A 19,143-nucleotide genomic window follows, 5' to 3' on the forward strand; every position below is an offset into this window, starting at 1 on the left:
TACAAATTTTTTTAAAAGAGAACTTTTAATATAACTTTTAAAAGAGAAACTTAATTTTTTAAAAGTCAGTTGAATGACAACTTTGGGGTTTTTGGTGAAATAAGAAGAGCAAAAGTAGTATATATTCAACCGTACATTGTAGAACTGTGTGTTTGTGTGTGTGTGTGTTTAAAATATTTTTCTGATGATCTAGAGTTCTACTCTAGAGTTCTATTCTACAGACTGCCATCTGGTTGGAATATAACCGTATCAGTTCATCAAAAGTGATCTGAATACCCCATTATATTTGAAATTGGAATGATAGCTTATTCTTTTCATAAATTTCCAGTTTTTATTAATTTTTTTACATGGAAATAATTTTAAAATTTTAAACAAAGCAAAAATCACTTCTGTATATGACCTGGTTTAATTTATAATAGGATACTAGGTTGTTATTCCATGTGTGTTTGGCAGTTTTTTATAGAGCATTCCTGACAGTATGTGCTATAGGGGACGAAGAAGAGAAAGATATCATGTCTTCAGGGAGGTTTGATGACAAAGGAGCTACTTTCTTGGGATAGTAAAATATATTCACTAAACTACTGTCTCAAGATAACTATATTACATTCGTACTACTTAAAGGACTTTGTTTCTGGATAAAAATTGCTATAAACGTGATTGTTTACCTTGCATTCTTTTCTTTTGCTGCAGCATGAATTTGAGTGAAAGGCCAAAAGAAATCAAAATCTTCGGAATGGAACAAAAATTCAGAATACCTTCACAAGAATCATCCACTGTGAAGGAACCCCACAAAGTAAACTCTAATAATAATAATATAGTATCAAATACTCTTGTTAGTATGAAAACCCCAAACTATCAGCTTTCACCAACTAAATTCCCAGGTGTAAATAAAAGTGGAGATCGGGCTTCTCAGCATCAGCAAACCAACTCCATCAAAAACTACTTTCAGCCATCTACCAAAAAAAGGTATAATTTTTAATAATACTGCTCTGTGTGTCTAAAAATACTAATATTTGTTATACGATTGTAGAATGGTACTAAGTCCATGTTCTGCTTAAGTATGCTTCTGTGGAAAGCTGTGGCCCTTTGAGCTTATTCCCTCTCAGAAATGTCCAAGTCTCTTTCTTCACTAAGGTCATTAGATACATTTTCCCTCAACTTTTTCCTTCTGTTGTTTAATTTGCTGTACTTCTCTTGAAGAGGAGGTTTCCCACACCTCAGTTTTTTTGACCTACCTATTTCCCTTGGTCATGTCTCTCATTTCCTCTAGGACCATGCTTCATCAATTATTCTTAATTTCTAGCATCTTTTTTTTTTTTAATTTTATTTATTAATTTTATTTATGGCTGTGTTGGGTCTTCGTTTCTGTGCGAGGGCTTTCTCTAGTTGCAGCAAGCGGGGGCCACTATTCATCGCAGTGCGCGGGCCTCTCACTATCGTGTTCTCTCTTGTTGCGGAGCACAGGCTCCAGACACGCAGGCTCAGTAATTGTGGCTCACGGGCCCAGTTGCTCCGTGGCATGTGGGATCTTCCCAGACCAGGGCTCGAACCCATGTCCCCTGCATTGGCAGGCAGATTCTCAACCACTGCGCCACCAGGGAAGCCCCAATTTCTAGCATCTTTAATATCTTCTTCTAGGTCCTTTTCTTCTGTGTTCAAAGACTCTATCTCATTTTTAGTTTTTAAAACCTTCCCTTGACTTGATTTGTTCCTCTAGCTACTGCCCTTTATCTTTTACAATCACTGTTAAACTTCTCATAAAGAGGAGATTATTGTTATTATTCCCGTTTCTGTATGAAATATTTCTTAACTCGCAATATTTCATCTTGACATGACATCCTTGAAAGTAATCATTGACACAAGTTGCCACCTCTTGTGGCCTTTTGGTAGCACTCAACTCTTGAACCTTTTGTTCTCCTTCTGGTCTCTTCTTGACTTTTGTGGTAGTGTCCTATCCTGAGGGGTTTTTTTGCCTCTCTGACTTTCTCCTTTGCTCCCTTTGAGGACTTCTTTTCATCCTGCTATGTATATTGTACTTCAGGTTACAGATGATCAGTATATTTGGTCCTGGCTTATTCTTTAAGCATCACTTCTACTTTCCCACAGAAATCTCCTGCTTTTTCCCCTAATCATAGGCCTAAAACTTTCTCCCCTGTCACTGCCTTGTATATATGTTTTTGTTAGTAATTTACTTTGTCAAAATCTTTGACTGTTTCTCCTCTGCCTCCCCAAACCAGTAGTGCTGATTCTTATTTTCCTTGTCTTACAAATTCCTCTGTTTCCATCTGTTTGTGTTGCTAGCTCTCTGGTTCAAACGCTGATCGTTTAAATTATTACAAAAAACTTCTTGATTGGTTTATTTAGGACCCTGACGTTAGATTAGTATTATGAAAATATCACTCTAACTGTTCCAGTTCAACATGAATCCAGTAAACTAGAGAGCAGAGACCCAAGTTTTTGTGCCCTCTGTGGGCCTCAGTACAGTTTAAATGAGTCAGGTATTCAGTACTCATTGAATGAATGATACAGTATTGTATAGAATACCCTTAGTCATATATTCACATATTACTTGCAGTATATAGTTTATACTGTATTCTGGTTTAGCCACTTTGACTTACTATCTTGAATCTAGCTCTCATTAACCCATCAGGTTTTAGTCCCAGGGTAATTTTTCCATGTCCACAGGTTCCCTTCATTATAAAGTAAGCTGTTGTTTTCTGACAAGTCTTTTGTATTTTATATTTTTCTACCTTTTCCTCCACACTGATTCATCAACTACTGTAACTTCCAGCAAAGAAGATAGACATTTCCCTATTGTTTAAGCCATGGAATTGACCAGTCCTATCAAAACAGTAGAGTGTGTATGAATTATGTACTGTTTTCAGATGTCTGTTTTTTTAATTTCTGGTGAGATTGTTAATCAGTAAAACCAAGAATATTGTCAATTAAATGAAGAAGGGGTTGTATACTGCCAAACTAAAAAATTACTTAGCTGTGTTCATTTTCTGTTTTTGTTTTCTTCTCTCCTTTTTTGAACCTAAGGGAAAGGGATGAAGAAAATCAAGAAATGTCTTTATCTAAATCAGCAAGAATAGAAATGTCTTGTTCTCTTTTAGAACAAACACAACCTACTACATCCTCAGTATGGAACAATAAGGAGCAGCAGAATGAGCCTGTGGAAAAAAAACCAGATAACTCGTATGCAGATGTAGATTTAAAATCCACTGTGAAAAATTCTGCCAATAAATCTCTCTCTACAGAAAAACTAAGATCAGAAAAAAGAAAAGAAATTGATGATTTAGCCATAGAAGATGAAGTATTGGAACAGTTATTCAAGAACGCAAACCCAGAGTTAGAAATTGAAGTGAAAGTTCAAAAACAAGAGGAAGATGTCAATATTAGAAAAAGGCCGAGATTGGTTATAGAAAGAAATGGCACTTGTAATGATGAAGCAATACCAGAAAGTAACAAAATCTCTGTAAGTAACATTTTTTTTTTAATTTTTATTTATTTATTTATTTATTTATTTTTGCCTGTGTTGGGTCTTTGTTTCTGTGCGAGGGCTTTCTCTAGTTGCGGCGAGCGGGGGCCACTCTTCATCGTGGTGCACGGGCCTCTCACTGTCGCGGCCTCTCTTGTTGCGGAGCACAAGCTCCAGACGCGCAGGCTCAGTAGTTGTGGCTCGCAGGCCTAGTTGCTCTGCGGCATGTGGTATCTTCCCAGACCAGGGCTTGAACCCGTGTCCCCTGCATTGGCAGGCAGACTCTCAACCACTGCGCCCCCAGGGAAACCCAACATTTTTTAATAAGAAGTATTGCAAATAGGAACTTAGAATGTTAAAAAGTACTTGAGGTATTTGTATTGACAGTATGAGCAGTCATGATGTTTATTTGGGGGAAAAAATTAGTATCTTCTACACCCATTATTAAGTATAAGAATTTGTTGGTTGATAGGGTAAATGTTAAAAATACAGTGATTCTTTGACTATATATAATAAATGACAACAAATAAAACTTATTCATGATTTGTTTTTTTTAAAGAATAAATTTTATTTATTTATTTATTTATTTTTGGTTGCATTGTGTCCTCATTGCTGCACGTGAGCTTTCTCTAGTTGCAGCGAGCAGGGGCTACTCTTTGTTGTGGTTGTGGTGTGCGGGGGCTACTCTTCATTGCAGTGCACGAGCTTCTCACTGTGGTGGCTTCTCTTGTTGCAGAGCACGGGCTCTAGGCAGGCGGACTTCAGTAGTTGTGGCGCGCAGGCTCAGTAGTTGTGGCTCTTGGGCTCTAGAGCGCAGGCTCAGTAGTTGTGGTGCACGGGCTTAGTTGCTCCACGGCATGTGAGATCTTCCCGGAGCAGGGCTTGAATCCGTGTCCCCTGCATTGGCAGATGGATTCTTAACCACTGCGCCACCAGGGAAGGCCCCATGATTGTTTTAATAGATTTCCAGGCTGTACTATTTTATCAGACATTTGGCCATGATGATAAGTATAGGAGGAGCTTTAATAGAGTAAACAGGCACAGAGAGATGAAGAAAGTTAGTAAAAACAAAGTATTTACTAAATAAATTTTTAGGATAGAACATGTATAACATCACTAGGGATTTTTAATTTTCATTTTTATCTTTAATGTTCTGTCCTCTTTTCCTGAATGTTGGTAATTTGTCTTACCCTCTTTGGTCTAAGAGAACTCTTTAGATTATTTTGTATTTTATGCATCATTAAGTTGCCTACTGTTGGTAGACTGGTTACCTCATTAGGTGAGAGCACAGGTACAATGATTTGATAAGCATTTGTTGAGAACCTAGTGTGTATCAAGCACTATATAAATCTATAACTACTATTGAAAAATCAAAATATATGTCCTGTTTAGCCTATATACTGGCATCTTCATATAAGGTAGAAAATCCTCATTGTTTGTTATTCCTTATAAGTGAATACTTAATGCTGTTTTGTGGGCCAGCTGCATCAGAATCACCTGGTGAGCTTTTTCAAAATAGGGATTCCCGGACCGAAGCCCCAGCGATCCTGATTCAGCACATCCAGTTTTCTTCCCAGAATAAGTTCCCTCAATGTATTGGTTAAGAATTACTTTTGCTGTCTTTAAAAATTCTAAAATCAGTGGCTTAAATAAGATAGGGCCAAGATTTACATGCTGTATAATGATATCAGGGAATATAATTATTTTATTTTGCTCTACGATTCTGCAGCATAATTTCCTTTGTTCTTATTTTACTATTTTAGAATTCATGACATTCTGAATAAAAATATGGTACAACATAAATATGTTGTAGCAGACGTTTGGAGAGTGAATAGCAACTCAATTGTGACACACTTCTGGATATACTAAAGTTAAATCACTGTATTTTAGCACTGTACTTTTTTAGTAAGAACCTTGTTAACAAAAGTAATTTTGCTTTCAATATAAGATAATTTTTTAAAACTTTTTATTTTGAAATAATTGCTGATTCACATGCAGTTGTAAGAAATTATATAGAAAGATTCCATATACCTTTCACCCTGTTTCCCCTAATTGTAACATCTTGCAGAACTTAAGTATAATATCAAAACCAGGAAATTGACATTGATATAATTCATCAACCTTACTCAGACAGTGTGAAATTATTTTTAATTCTTTCATTTTTACTGTTTTAAGAATTTGTTGTCTGAAGGTCCTTATGGATACTCGTGGATTGAAAGAATTACACTTAATTTTTCTAGCTACAGAAGTGATTATCAGAAAAAATATTTCTTAATCCTTTCATTTAAAAAACTTTTTGCAGTTTTAAGAAGGCAAATATGTCATACTTCTCTCTGGCATTGGATTCCTTAGCTGTATATCAGAAGGGCATTTTCTAAAATATATTGATGATAAAACTACCATTTTTCTATTTTGGGATTAAATGTGGATTCTAGCATGTCTGTAAGATTGACTGTAAGCTGAAATAGAAAGCTATTGGCTAGATACCCCTGCTAGGCATTTATCCTTGTGTAAATGACAACTGTGTCGGGGTCTTGGCCTTACTTTCAATTTCCCAGTCTCCATAAAATGCAAACATGTCTCCATATCCTTGTTAACATTCCTCCTCTTAACAGCACCCCCTGTCTACAGAATATCTCTTCTTCACCTCTTTCCACCCTTCTATTCTAAATTAAGGTTTCCTCTTCTCTTACCATATAGCATCTTTGAAAGCCTGACAATTATACCTACCAGTTACTGGATACCATCATGCTATTTATAGCAACCTGCAGTGAAGTAGTACTGTACACATTGAACAGATGTGGAAACTGCAGTGGGAGTTAAGTAACTTGCCAAAGTGACTTAGCTAGGTTTTGACAACTGAGACGAAAATGCAAGGTCTACCCTGTTCTTTTGGCTGTTTCTTTTGTCAGGTTTCTCAGAATGTCATTCATTCACTTATTTATTCTAGGCATTGGGTATGCTAACCTGAAAGGCAGTCTGAGAGAATAAGTTTGATAGGCCTTTAGGAGGTAGAATCACTAAGACTTGGTGATTGACTCAACATGAGAAATGAGGAGAGAGGAAAGAGTGTAGAAGTCCCAAGCTTGCAGTCTAAGGGTCTGGGTAGGCTGTAGTATGATTCTCTGAGATAGGAAATAAAAACTTGCTCAGGAGGTTAAGCAAGTTTGAGGGAGTAGGACAGGATGGGGAAAATGTATGGGGGAGTAAAATGTTCTGATTGTAGTAACAACTTCCAGTGGGTAATGTATGTGAAAATACTCAGTAAAAGGGTGCATAGTAGGCTTGGAATCGAAATTTTTAATCTTACTACTGATAAATAGCATTAATTTTCTTTAGTCTCTAAGCAAGCACAGAGTACATCTTGCTTTTTCTTTCTAACTTTCTTCTTATTAAAATTTTTCTGAATTTTTATTACTGAATCATTGAAAATTTGATGTAAAATGATATGCCCCCCCCCTATTGTATCCAAAGGAATTGTAGTTTTTATTGGAAGTATTAGAAAGCTATCTGTGTAATATACTTTTGTCTAGTACGTGGTCTGGATATATGAATATGAAGGATAGTATGATTTTATACAAGGCAGTCTCCATAAATATCTTGAACAATTAAAATAACTCATCTTGGATTAAGGATGACTTAACATTCAATTCTAAATAAATTTAGATAGACTTCTTTAAAAATGTGTTTTTATTTTTGACTGTAAAAGTAATACACGATCATGTAGAAATATGAAAACTAAAGAAAAACATTACAGTTTGTTGATAATCCTGCCATCTGCAGATAACCATAGTCAATATTTTGGCATTTTCTCTTTTAAATCTTATTTTTCAAATTGGACTCAAATGTTAATGCAATTTTATAACCATTTTAAATTCATTTGTATTATGATCATTTCTCATATTACATTCTTTAAGTGTATAACCTGTATGAACTTAAATTGCTTCTTGTTCTTTACTCTTACAACTCATATGACAGTCTTTTTCTATGTATATTTCTAGTCTCATTTCATAGTTTCTCTAGGAAAGATGCTTGAAAGTGAAATAACTGGGTCAAGAGCATGAGTATCTCTGAGGTTTTCAGAAAGATACCATCTTATAACTCTTATGAGCAATATTTTTTATTTCTTTAGCAAGAATATGAAATTGGGAAGAAGTGTGAGCTCAAGAATCACTTTGGTCAACTAAAGAACTATCTGTGAGGGATTTGTATTTCATTTTTATAAAGATTTGACTTGTATGGACCATCATTGCATCAATTTCTGTCAGTCTACATTCTTAGGATTAATTGATTCTCTTTCTATAATTTTGGTCTATTTCATAATTATGCCTCCTCTGGAAATGGATAGATCATATTATAACCATGGTATAGCAAAAAGAGTATGGACAAAGCCTGAGTGTAATTCCCTGCCCTCTACTCCATAGATAGTGACCTTGAAAACGTGATTTTCACATTTATGAACCTCAAGTCTTTTGTTTATAAAATCAGGTTAACACTTTTACAACAGGGTTGTTGTTTATATCCAAAAGAGTAATGAAATATTTGTAAACTCTAAAACAAAATACAAAAGTATTAGGCCATTGTTATTTTGAGTTCCTGATTACATTCTGTCACTGTTGCATGAACCTTTTCTTTTTACTTTTCCCTTTTTTCTTCTCTCCCTAAGAAGAAAAGGACTAAGACTGTTTTTATCTTAGTCCTATTAGCAACTTCCAAATGGATATATAGTAAAGCAGTTTAAAAAACTAAGATAGCCTTGAGCAGCTGTAAGAATGTGGATATGTAACTAGCTAGTTAGTTAATAGTAAGTGACATAGAGAATCTCTTCCAGCAACAGGAAGGAATCTTCAGGCTGATTTAATAATTATTAATCTGGAATAAAAAAGTGGCTTTCAGTTAATGAGGTGGTGTGCCCAGAATTAATGATTGATTTTTTTGAGGTGTCCAAAATAATAAAAAATATAAATTATTGAAAATCCAAGAAACCTTAAACATAGTATAGAAAACTTCTAGAATGGATTGTATAATAATCTCGGTGTATGGTTTTAATGAAAAGAAGCAGACTATTTCTTGCCAAGAAAATGTATACAAGAAGATAAATTGTTTATTGGGATGATTTTTATTAGAATATGCTACTAAATTTCAAACACTTCATGGTTTTTTAGCCTTCTCTCATAGATGAGTGTGTTATAAATATTTCTAAAGTTGTAGAGTACTTGAGTAATTTTCTGGTTTTGAAATAGATATGATTTGATTTCAAGTACAAAGTTCAGGTGCCAGAAATAAACCTTTTTTTTTTTACTATTTTTGCGGGTATTTGAACTTTTTTCTGTAAACTCCTAAATGACAAGTAATTTTCCTTTTCCTTCTAATTTCTTCTCTCCATCTTAACACCATTTAAGAACAATGATGAACTTCAGGATGATGGTGAGATGCTTCCAAAGAAGGTGTTACTGACTGAATTTAGGTCACTGGTGGTTCGTAACTCTACCTCCAGAAATGCATCCAGTGTAAATAATGATTATGGTGAACTAAAGAATTTCAAGAAATTCAAAAAGGTATGTATTCCTTTAACTAAAATATCACAAGAGGCCAGTGTTTGAAATGTTTTTAGAAATATGCTAACTAGTAATAAAAGCAGTTTATGCTGAAAAGTGTTGCTATTTCTTCTGCTTAAAACAGTTAAAAGCTACTAAGGACATAAACTGACACTTAAATGAATATATAAAACAAACTTTATTAAGGTTGAATTCTTTAAAGGATGCTGTTTACCTGGTTTTTTCTACCTTAAGCAGCAGGCTTTTGGCTGTATCGACAGTGTCCTCCTAGTTCTTTTTTTTTATGTCTTTTGGCCATGCAGCATGGCTTGCGGGATCTTAGTTCCCCGACCTGGAATCAGACCTGTGTCCTCGGTGGTGAACGCGTGGGGTGCTAACCACTGAACCTCCAGGGAATTCCCAGGTCTTCCTATTTTTCTAATATTGATCTGTGACTACCTGAAGAGGTTCTTTAACTTAGGACTTTGTGACGATAACAGATTTGTTCAAAATAACTGAGCACATTTAATAATGAAAACTAGGCATTTTATTATTACATGTGTATATTAAACAAAATATAAATATGTATACTGAATATCAGATCTGAGTTCCTCCTCCTTTAGGAACTGACAAGGTATTTAAGAGAATATTTTTTTCCTTTTTTTTTTGAATTTTTGAATTTTATTTATTTTTTATACAGCAGGTTCTTATTAGTTATCCATTTTATACATATTAGTGTATATATGTCAATCAGAATCTCCCAATTCATCCCACCACTACCACCACCCCCCACCACTTTCCCCGCTTGGTGAACATACGTTTGTTCTCTACATCTGTGTCTCTATTTCTGCCCTGCAAACTGGTTCATCTGTACCATTTTTCTAGGTTCCACATATATGCATTAATATACGATATTTGTTGTTCTAAGAGAATATTTCTGATCCAGTCTGTATTAATGCATGCTTACTTCATGTTCAATATCGTGTTACAAAATCTCATTGTTAAATCAAAATTCAAAAGACATACTAATTTTTTTAATTAAGTTACCAAACAAAAATCAATAATACTCAATAAAAAGAAGCTTAACTGGATTGCCTGTAGTGAAAGAATTTGTTTGACTTTTTCTGTATATACTCAAATCAATGAAACAGCTCTATTTCCTCTCACACTCATTTTCATTTATAATATATAAACATCTTTAGTACTTATATGTGATTTACAATCTTTGTTTTTTTTAAGCTTTTTTTAAAAAAAGATTGTCAATTTTTTAGTGCATTTACCAAGGTTTACTATTTAACAGGTCAAATTTCCTGGAGCAGGAAAACTTCCACACATCATTGGAGGATCAGACCTAATGGCTCATCATGCTCGAAAGAATACAGAATTAGAGGAGTGGTTGAGGCAGGAAATGGAGGTTAGTAGGAAGTAAGACCCAGTAACTTGTTTGATTTGTATTTTGATCCCTTGTGATTTCCTTAGAGCAAATTCTTCTTAAAACCAAACTTAAGATGAGTGACCTAAGGTTATTCTTTCAGAAAAATTCCTGAGTTACAGAGCATTAAGATTAATTTGTACCTTTCTATAACACTTCATTAAAGGACTTCTAGATTTATTGATCATATGATATCCAATATGCCGCCTAAGCCTCAGGAAACCAAACCTCAGTTATAATGCTCTTTTGGGAAAATATGAACTGCTTTACAGCTCTCCATGTTAGAATGTGGTTTCCAAAAACTCACTGTTTTACAGCTATTGGCTACAAGTAAATATTTATAAACTACTATAATGAGAACTCACAGGGAAGAATACAAAAATATGCTTCTTTTACTTTCTCCCTGGGTGTTTTGAGTACTAGTGTATGTTATATAACAAGACTGTCCATGTGATCCATAATTCTTTCAACCCCTTACTTTTTTTAAACTGGTGAATTTGATAAAAATTCATTAAAGTTGGGAGCTTTTTAATATAGAAGTACTATGTGGAAGTTAAGAATTCAGAAACACATGACCATTGAATTGAGAGATAATCAGAGTCCGTATCCAAAGGTAGAAAGTCTTCTTCTTAGTCTTTGTATTGCGTGATTATCCAGTGCTACTGGAACCCAAAGGTGGGCTCCATTGGTCATCTCAACAGGCTGTTTGAAGTAGGGCTGTTTGGTAATTAGGGGGTAGGGACAATATCTCTTTCTTGCACTCTGATGTCTGAAAGTTAAATCCCACTTTCTTCTCAATGTACCTTAGCTCCTTTCTGTATATTTCACTGCTTTGTTTCTTTGGATTGTACTTTCGTAATTTCTTCAGATTGTCTTCCAGTTTAGTACTTCTCTCTTCAGCTCTGTCTGGTTGGTATTTCATTCATCCACTGAGTTTTCATTCAACCTATTGGATTTTTTCATTTCTGGAAGTCTTTGTCATTTATTTCTAAATCTTGTTCCCTGCTGACATTTTAAAGTTCCTCTCTTGTATTCTTTTCCTAATGATACCAATACCTAAAGTGTTGATCTGTTTAATCTAGTTCTCTCTTATGGTGCCTTGTTTCCAAGTATGTATTTTGTGATCTTTGAATGTGAACTGCTCATTTTCCTTGGAACTTGATCTATGGGAATTCCTTAAGTCCTAATTTCAGGTTTATTTCCTCCAGAAAAGATATGTTTGTGTCTGCCAATCTTGTTCTACCAATATGAGACTACTTTAATCTCTGCTTGTGATGTTTTTGGATCATTTAGGTAGTTAATGTATTTGGACCAGAAGCTTGGGTGAAGGCTGCCTTGTCATTATAAACTTAGTGAGATTTTTTATTTCTTTCTTTCACCCTGTCAGGGTCAAGATAGGCAGGTTTCTTTGCTGTCTCCTTTTGTGTTGTAGAGTTTGTTCCTCTTTTGCCCTTTAGTGCTGGAGTCTTTTATTCTATTTATTATGATTTTCTTTGATAATGCTCATTTCCCATACAGACATCAAAGGAGAGACTGGGTTTTTTTGTGTTTTGTAGATCCCCCCAGGGCAGGGCAAAAGGTGGCTTTGGTACTTGGTAACATCTCAAGATTTATATTTTGCTTTATTATGGGTTTAATGTAGTATTCAGAAATTTGTTTTTAAGCATGCTTTTTTTAATCAAAAAATTGTTAGGTCACTCAAAAATAGGGTTGCCAGGTTTTTTAATGTCAGAAAATGGAAGAATGAAGGTACCATCCTTCTCTTCTTTCTTTTTTGAAAGGATAACTGGCTTTATTATTTTATAAATGTGCATTCCAAATAATTATGGTAGTACACAAAAGAATGAAGAAGTGAAAATCCTAAGTACCCATTTAGACATTAAATACATAATGTTCCAGACATCTCTTTATTGAGGAGGAGTGGAGGCAGGGAGGGATAATGTAGGAAGGGAAGAAGAGAGATTGATAGAAGGAAGTAAAACTGAAAGCATTGCTGAATTTGTATAAATGTTTCTTCCTTCCAGATATTTCCTGAGATCCCTAAATAAGAAAAACACTATCAGGTTAGAATCAGTATTTGTTTCAAACTACGTATTTTGATTTTAGACACTGTTTGTTGGTTCCTGCTGTGAGGAGTAAGGAAATTATTTGTGCTTCCTCTACTTCCCCGTCTGCACCTCATGCCAGTGCCCCTTTTCCCCCTTTTTAGGTGACTTGCATGCCTACAGTATTCCTTCTTAGGCTTGAAAGTCAGTAACAGTCAGAATATATCTCAGTGTTGATCATTCTCCCTTCATTTTTCCCAGAGTAAAGTATGCTATTTTGATTTGTAGGTGCAGTTCTTTTTTATTTCAAGGAACTTTTCTATTACATCTTTGAAAACATTTTTGTATTTGCTGGGTTCTCTACATTTAAGACATAACTCTCCTTTTATTAAATCACCTTTGCCCTTCACATCCTTTTCTTCTACATTCATTGTGGTTTTCTTAAGCTCTTTCAGTATATCAGAAATTAAGATTTCAGTTGTGTCTCTTCTGTTCCTCACCAGCTATGTTATGTGACCTGGAGGAAATTACTTCTTTATCCTTCTGTTTCCTCCTGTGCAGAATGGGAATAATAATAGTACCTCCATTTCACAGGCTTTTTGTGAGAATAACATACATACTACTTAATAAAGCATTTATAACAGTGGAAACAGTGTTAGCTATTTCTCATTTATTTAATTCTGAAATGGTGTTATTAGAGTTCTCAGTTTGTTTACTTAGCATTCATTCCCATTTCATTTCATTGTGTTTTTTCTATATTTAACTTTCTTGTTCTTATTTTATTGCTTTCATGTTCTTATTAATTTTATTTATTTTTTATTTATGGGTTATTATTTCTTTCAGACTAGGTTCTTTAACTGTCTTTTGCAGGTTCTATTCCAGTCTCTCTTTTTTTCCATCTGGATGTGGAGTGGCTTTCCTGTTTTCTTTTGCCTTGCAGCTATTTAAAGTAAAATACCCTGTCCAGATATTGTTTGCTGTGTGAAACATCATATGACATCTTATTGCAGGGATTACATTCTGAAACCAGTTTGTGAGGCAAAAATTGAATGTTGTTGAAATCACTCCTACCCATCTTAGCTTGCTCATAAAGAACAGAATTATCCTGATGCCTCCATACTGTTGGTATGGCAACATGTTCAGTCAAAGGCACATTGCATGTCCCATCTAGTTTCTATTGCCTGAAAACATTGAATTGAGGAAAGGGGAGGGTCAGGTAAAGCTGTGTGCAGCTCTTTCTTGGGACTGGAATTAAATATGTACCAGGGAGTATATCTTATCCCAGAAGAGAATAACCTACATTTTAGGTTATTTGCCTAATTTGTCAGGGATGCCTGGAGCCTATGCCTTTGGTCGGTGTCAGTCCCACTTACCTCTTCATGCCATTAGTCCCCTCCCAGCAGTCCACCAGCAGTTGTCTTCTCTTTCCTGCTCAGGCTACTTTTTCCCAAATTTGTATTATTAGTAGGAATTCTCAGGTCTGGACAGTTCTGTAGCACTTTTTAATGAGTTGGGGGAGGGTTAGGAATCAGCTGCATTAATCTTTTGGTTCTTTGCACAGCCACCTTTTTGAAGTCTGTGGCGTGGGGTTATGCTCTTCTTGATTAATTATAGCTGTGGAGTTTTATTTGTTCTTGGATGGGGAGGAGTTGACAGAATGATGGTGCAGCTGCTGACTTTTTCCTTTCATTTATTTCGTTAGCATTAGTAGAGAAGCTGTGTCCTAGATTTATTCTACCAAATCTCTCCTTTTTTTGCTAGAACAATTTTAGGTGCTCTAGGTAGGATTTGCTCTCTAAGATAATAGAGTTGACTTTGTTCTTCTACATGGCTGCAGCTTCTACATATAAATGTGCTACTGTCTTGATGTTTCCCTAGTCTTGCTCTAGCTGCTCTTCTATATTCCCTGCCTTTGTTCTTTTTCAGCCCTCCTTTTCTTCTTTTGCTGCAGACCAGTCTTAGTTTTCATAATCACTTAGTTCCCAAACTTTCTTTGAATATAGGATATTTTTATTCTGTGCATTAAACATAATAACTCTTTGACCTCTACCCAACCTGATTTGACTTTTGAAAGACTGTGATTTGTAGTTCTCCCAAGCCACTGAAAAATGCCAGTAATAGGAGGATTTCTGTTTTTTAGTACTTTTTTACTTAATGATTTTACTAAGATATATAAGATAAAGCTGATTTTTCTTTACTATATTAAACTTTAAAATTAGCATCCCTTACTAGGAAGCCTTTAAGAATATTTAGGAGAATGATACCAGCAGCATTTTTGACAACTGCTTTATGAAAATCATGTGCCTTCCCATTTGTGTTCCGCTATACTTATTAGAAAATGTAAAAGATGTAATTTCAGTTTGACATTTCACTGTATGAATAGAAAATCATTCTATAAGTTTGAATCCCTGCAAGTCTTCTTCTAGGCCCTTTCCAAAGACTCAGAAGCAGTGTAACAGCCTGGTTAATAGCTGGTGCTTTTATTCAAGGAGACCTGGTCAATCCCAGTTCTTCTATATGACAGTTTTTTGATTTTCTACAACGTACTTAACCTAAGTCTCTGTTTCCTTATTGGTTAAAATTGGAATAATAGTGTAAAAGTAGTAATGAGATTATATGAAGATTAAATGAGTTCTTTTTAGAAACAGTTTTAAGATAGTATCTGGAAATACACAAATGTAAATTACAGTAAACGGTATCTGCATTCAGAGAACTTACAGTTTTTTAGTGGAGATGTGATATAAATAATTATAACAGAAGATAGAAATTGATGAACATCTAGGAGTCACATAGGTAAAGTTCTGTGGGAGTTCTTCATAGCAGGCTTACTTTTTTTTTTTTTTTTTAAGGGAACGCTATTTATTTATTTATTTATTTTGGCTGTGTTGGGTCTTCGTTTCTGTGCGAGGGCTTTCTCTAGTTGCGGCGAGCGGGGGCCAGTCTTCATCGTGGTGCGCGGGCCTCTCACTGTTGCGGCCTCTCTTGTTGCGGAGCACAAGCTCCAGATGCGCAGGCTCAGTAGTTGTGGTTCACGGGCCTAGTTGCTCCGTGGCATGTGGGATCTTCCCAGACCAGGGCTCGAACCCATGTCCCCTGCATTGGCCGGCAGATTCTCAACCACTGCGCCACCAGGGAAGCCCCAGACTTACTTTTAAATGAAGAGAATTAGAAAGCCATTGTTAAAGAGGGGAAGAACATGTTCCTTGATGCATAGTAGACACTAAACAATTATTGAGTGAATGCACCTTGAAAGATGGTCAGATGTGGAAAGAGGAGGATACCGTATAAAATTTTTTTCATGAACAAAAGCAGAGAGGGTCCCAGTATATTTGTTAGGAGGTGAGCCTGGTTTTTTGTTTGTTTTGTTTGTTTTGTCTTTTTGTGTGATTCAGTTTAACTGGCATACAGGGTTCATGAAGAGGAGAGTGAGAAGTGATTGAGGAAGTATAATGGAGCCAAGTTATGAAGAGCCTTTCCCACTTAAGAGTCAGACTCAAGAGTTTGTGTTTTCTTTGGTAGGTGGGAGAAGTCATTGAAGGGTTTTGAATGGCACATGATAGGATCATAGCTGGACTTTAGGAATATGCACCCAGCACAGGGTATTTCCAGTCCTAACTGTCAAAGGTGCTTTAAGAGTTTGGTGAGTTTGTGTTTTAAATTATTTTGTGGGTGAGGTGATTCAGCAGCGACTTCTGAGTCCTGATTTGGGGCTGTGAGGAAGAGAGCCACTTTACCTGCAGAGCTGCTCTGGTTGAAGGTGGGGTAAATATTGCCCTCTCAGCCGCTCCATCAGTGGTATGATCTCAAAACACTGAAATTTCATTTAGTAAAAGCGTTCTCCTGGAAAAAAATGTTTAAAAACTCAACAAGCTAGCAATGTATGTGTTGGTTGCCTTTGAGAGGAGATTGGCTGGAGAAAGTTGTTTAATTAGAGGACTTTTGCAGTAATCTTGGCATGAAGTGAATACGGAACAGACCGGTTGAATGGGCAAGAAGTCATAGAGGCAAAAACTTACAGATCTGGTGACCTCTGGGATGTGATCACCCAGCATGGCAATTTCATTAACTATATTTTCATCACTTAGAAAGTTTTTGAAACTCTGTTAATTTTGACAGGTGCAAAATCAACATGCAAAAGAAGAATCTCTTGCCGATGAACTCTTTAGGTAAAGTTTAATTTCAGCTTTCTCCTGAATCTTTGTATATAAAATTCAGTTCTATTGATAGAGTTTAAATATTTGTTTCTTCTATCCTTAGAAATAGACACTTTAGTACCTTCACCGAAAGAATATTTTGTCTTGTTTTTAATATAGGTATTTCTTTTTACTACTTGAGCACCTCTTAATTGGGTTTACTGGATATATCTTCAAGGTTTGAGCTTAATTCACTTATACTGTATCACAAGATATTTAAAATTTATTTGGGGCATTTAGGCAAAAGAAGGTTCCTGAGCTGGGTGAGTTTGGCTGATAAATTTGTGAGATTTTCAGCTCTGAGTAGAATTATGAATGAATGGGATTTTGAAATAAGACAAGTAAAATACCAGACCATTTGTTAGTTTTATTTGGCACATACATAAAAATAAGAAGCTGGATTAGAGTTTCAAAGCAGGTTTTTGTGGGAGGGTTAGAGGAGTTATAATGGATGATTATAATTTAATTCTGATTTAACATTTTCAGCATTCCTGCAGACCCAACAAACATTATAATAATTAGCTCGCAAATATTCATAAACAATATTGTAGGTAGATACTGGCTAGAGGAGAATAACGTTTTCCCAAGATACTGTATTTTTGAGTCTGTTTTGTAACCAATTTGATTCTTTAATTTCATTATTGACAGTGTGAATCATTGATGAAAATGTTGACAAATGGTGCTGATTTTTCATAAGTACAGTCAGATGGGAATAGTTGCCCAAATACATTGTTTGTTATAGGAGAAGACTTTATAACATAATTATATTTTAGGTTCATTATGCTCTTGGTGAAAATGGTATAATTTAATTTGAGAGTGGAGAGCTCTGTTTGCAGCCATCCTGGAGGAAGTATAAAAACATGCATTAATTTTTAAACTGTTGTTTTCATTAATTATTTTAGTGCTTTTACAGTATTTTTTGATAGTTTTACTTTTACCAAATATTCATCAAAGCAACATCAAAAGGATAAATGACAGTAAAAATGTCAGTGCTTAGTATCTGATCCCAAGGATAAAATTAGCATTCTCATTTCTGTTTGCAAAAGTGTGTCTCTATTTTGAAAGCCCTTTAACTTGAAAAGTGAAAGGAATGCTGTCATTTATCTAGATATCATTTAACTGTTTCTTTCTTTGCAGATACAATCCTAATGTAAAAAGGAGAAGATAACAGGGTTTTATGAAGAAGCCATGGAAAAACATTTCCTATCAAGTATATACGTCAAGTTTCCTCGGGGATACATGCATATAGTGTATAGAAGATTTAAGTTTATGGCCTAAATTTGTTAAATAAAATGAACAAAACTCCATTTCTTTTGTGTGTGACAATTAGTATTGTTTATTCTGTTTTCAGTCTTTGTTATCTAATCTTTTATAATAATTTTTTTTCATTTTTAAATGTTACTTTAACTTATTGAATAGTTACTGTGGTCACAGTTCAAAATTCTAAAAGTATAAAATGGTAAAAGAATAAAAGGTCTCCCTTCTACCACTATCCTAGCTATTCGTTTCCCCTCCTCTGAAGAAATCCATGACACTCATTTCTTATGAGTCTTTACAGAGATTTTTAATGTCTTCAAATTTCTCTGCATATCATTTTTCAGTAATTTCCTATAAAATTGATAGCATAATATATACAGTGTTCTGTACCTTATTCTTTTTCATTGACTAGATTGGAAGGTTATAGTCATATCAAAACATAATTTTTTTCTGTTTATTATTTTTTTTCTTTTCCATTTTGCCATAGTCTTCCCTGAGCTGAAGTAACCCAAGTGAAATGGATTTCAGTGTTGAAGATGTCACCCACATATTATTCTAGTACTGGAAATGATAGTGGAAGCCTTCATCAAGCTTGTGGATAGATCTCACTAGAATGAGATAAGACCTATTTGGTGCTCTTACTGAGCTGGGTGTTTTGAGCCTTTTAGAATCCTATTTTTTGTATCTATAAAGTAGAAATGGTAAGGTCGTCTTCTTTCTACCTTAAAGGGAGATGGTAAGAAAAAGAATGTCTGTTTACAAATTTTGTCATATAGACAGCTTTGGCTGTACATTATAATATAGGATAAAGTCTTTTTATCTCCTCTAAGGACTGATGCATTTTGTCTTAGGAGGTAGAACATGCTTTTTATACTGACTGAAAACTTCCTAGTTTCACGTAGGTTCTGCCACCCCTTTTTAGGTTGTGAGAGATAGCCTAGCATGAAAAGTTATATCATAAATTAATTTGTAGTGTTGCTAAGCCTTCATGGAAGATTTAGTGTTCCTCCATATTCAGTCAAGGGAAGTCACCACATTTAAGTATCTGGCTAATATATTTTGCACCCTTGACCAGCCTTCAGAACATGTTATTTCCTTTCAGGAGATAGTTTTTAAATGTCCTAGCTTTTTTCTTGTTTCTTTGTTTAGGAAACATTATTAAATGTGTATTTTATATAAAACATTGCCCTCCACAACA

The 19,143-nt window shown here is 35.0% G+C and overlaps 1 protein-coding gene across 3 annotated transcripts in view; it reads left to right on the forward strand.

Moving 5' to 3' along the window:
- The window catches only part of NBN (nibrin), a 43,590-nt gene extending 25,595 nt beyond the window's left edge, over positions 1 to 17,995 (forward strand). For all 3 annotated transcript variants that reach the window (XM_007182116.3, XM_057532367.1, XM_007182117.3), the window contains exons 10-15: positions 691 to 966; positions 3,043 to 3,478; positions 8,884 to 9,039; positions 10,319 to 10,432; positions 16,612 to 16,661; positions 17,826 to 17,995. In XM_007182116.3, coding sequence (XP_007182178.1) covers positions 691 to 966; positions 3,043 to 3,478; positions 8,884 to 9,039; positions 10,319 to 10,432; positions 16,612 to 16,661; positions 17,826 to 17,856 — 1,063 coding nt within the window. In that variant the 3' untranslated portion in view covers positions 17,857 to 17,995. The remainder of the gene's footprint in view (positions 1 to 690; positions 967 to 3,042; positions 3,479 to 8,883; positions 9,040 to 10,318; positions 10,433 to 16,611; positions 16,662 to 17,825) is intronic.
- The last annotated feature ends 1,148 nt before the right edge of the window (positions 17,996 to 19,143 follow it).

The sequence above is a fragment of the Balaenoptera acutorostrata genome, chromosome 17 (assembly GCF_949987535.1).
Source record: "Balaenoptera acutorostrata chromosome 17, mBalAcu1.1, whole genome shotgun sequence".
NCBI classification, from domain to species: Eukaryota; Metazoa; Chordata; class Mammalia; order Artiodactyla; family Balaenopteridae; genus Balaenoptera; species Balaenoptera acutorostrata.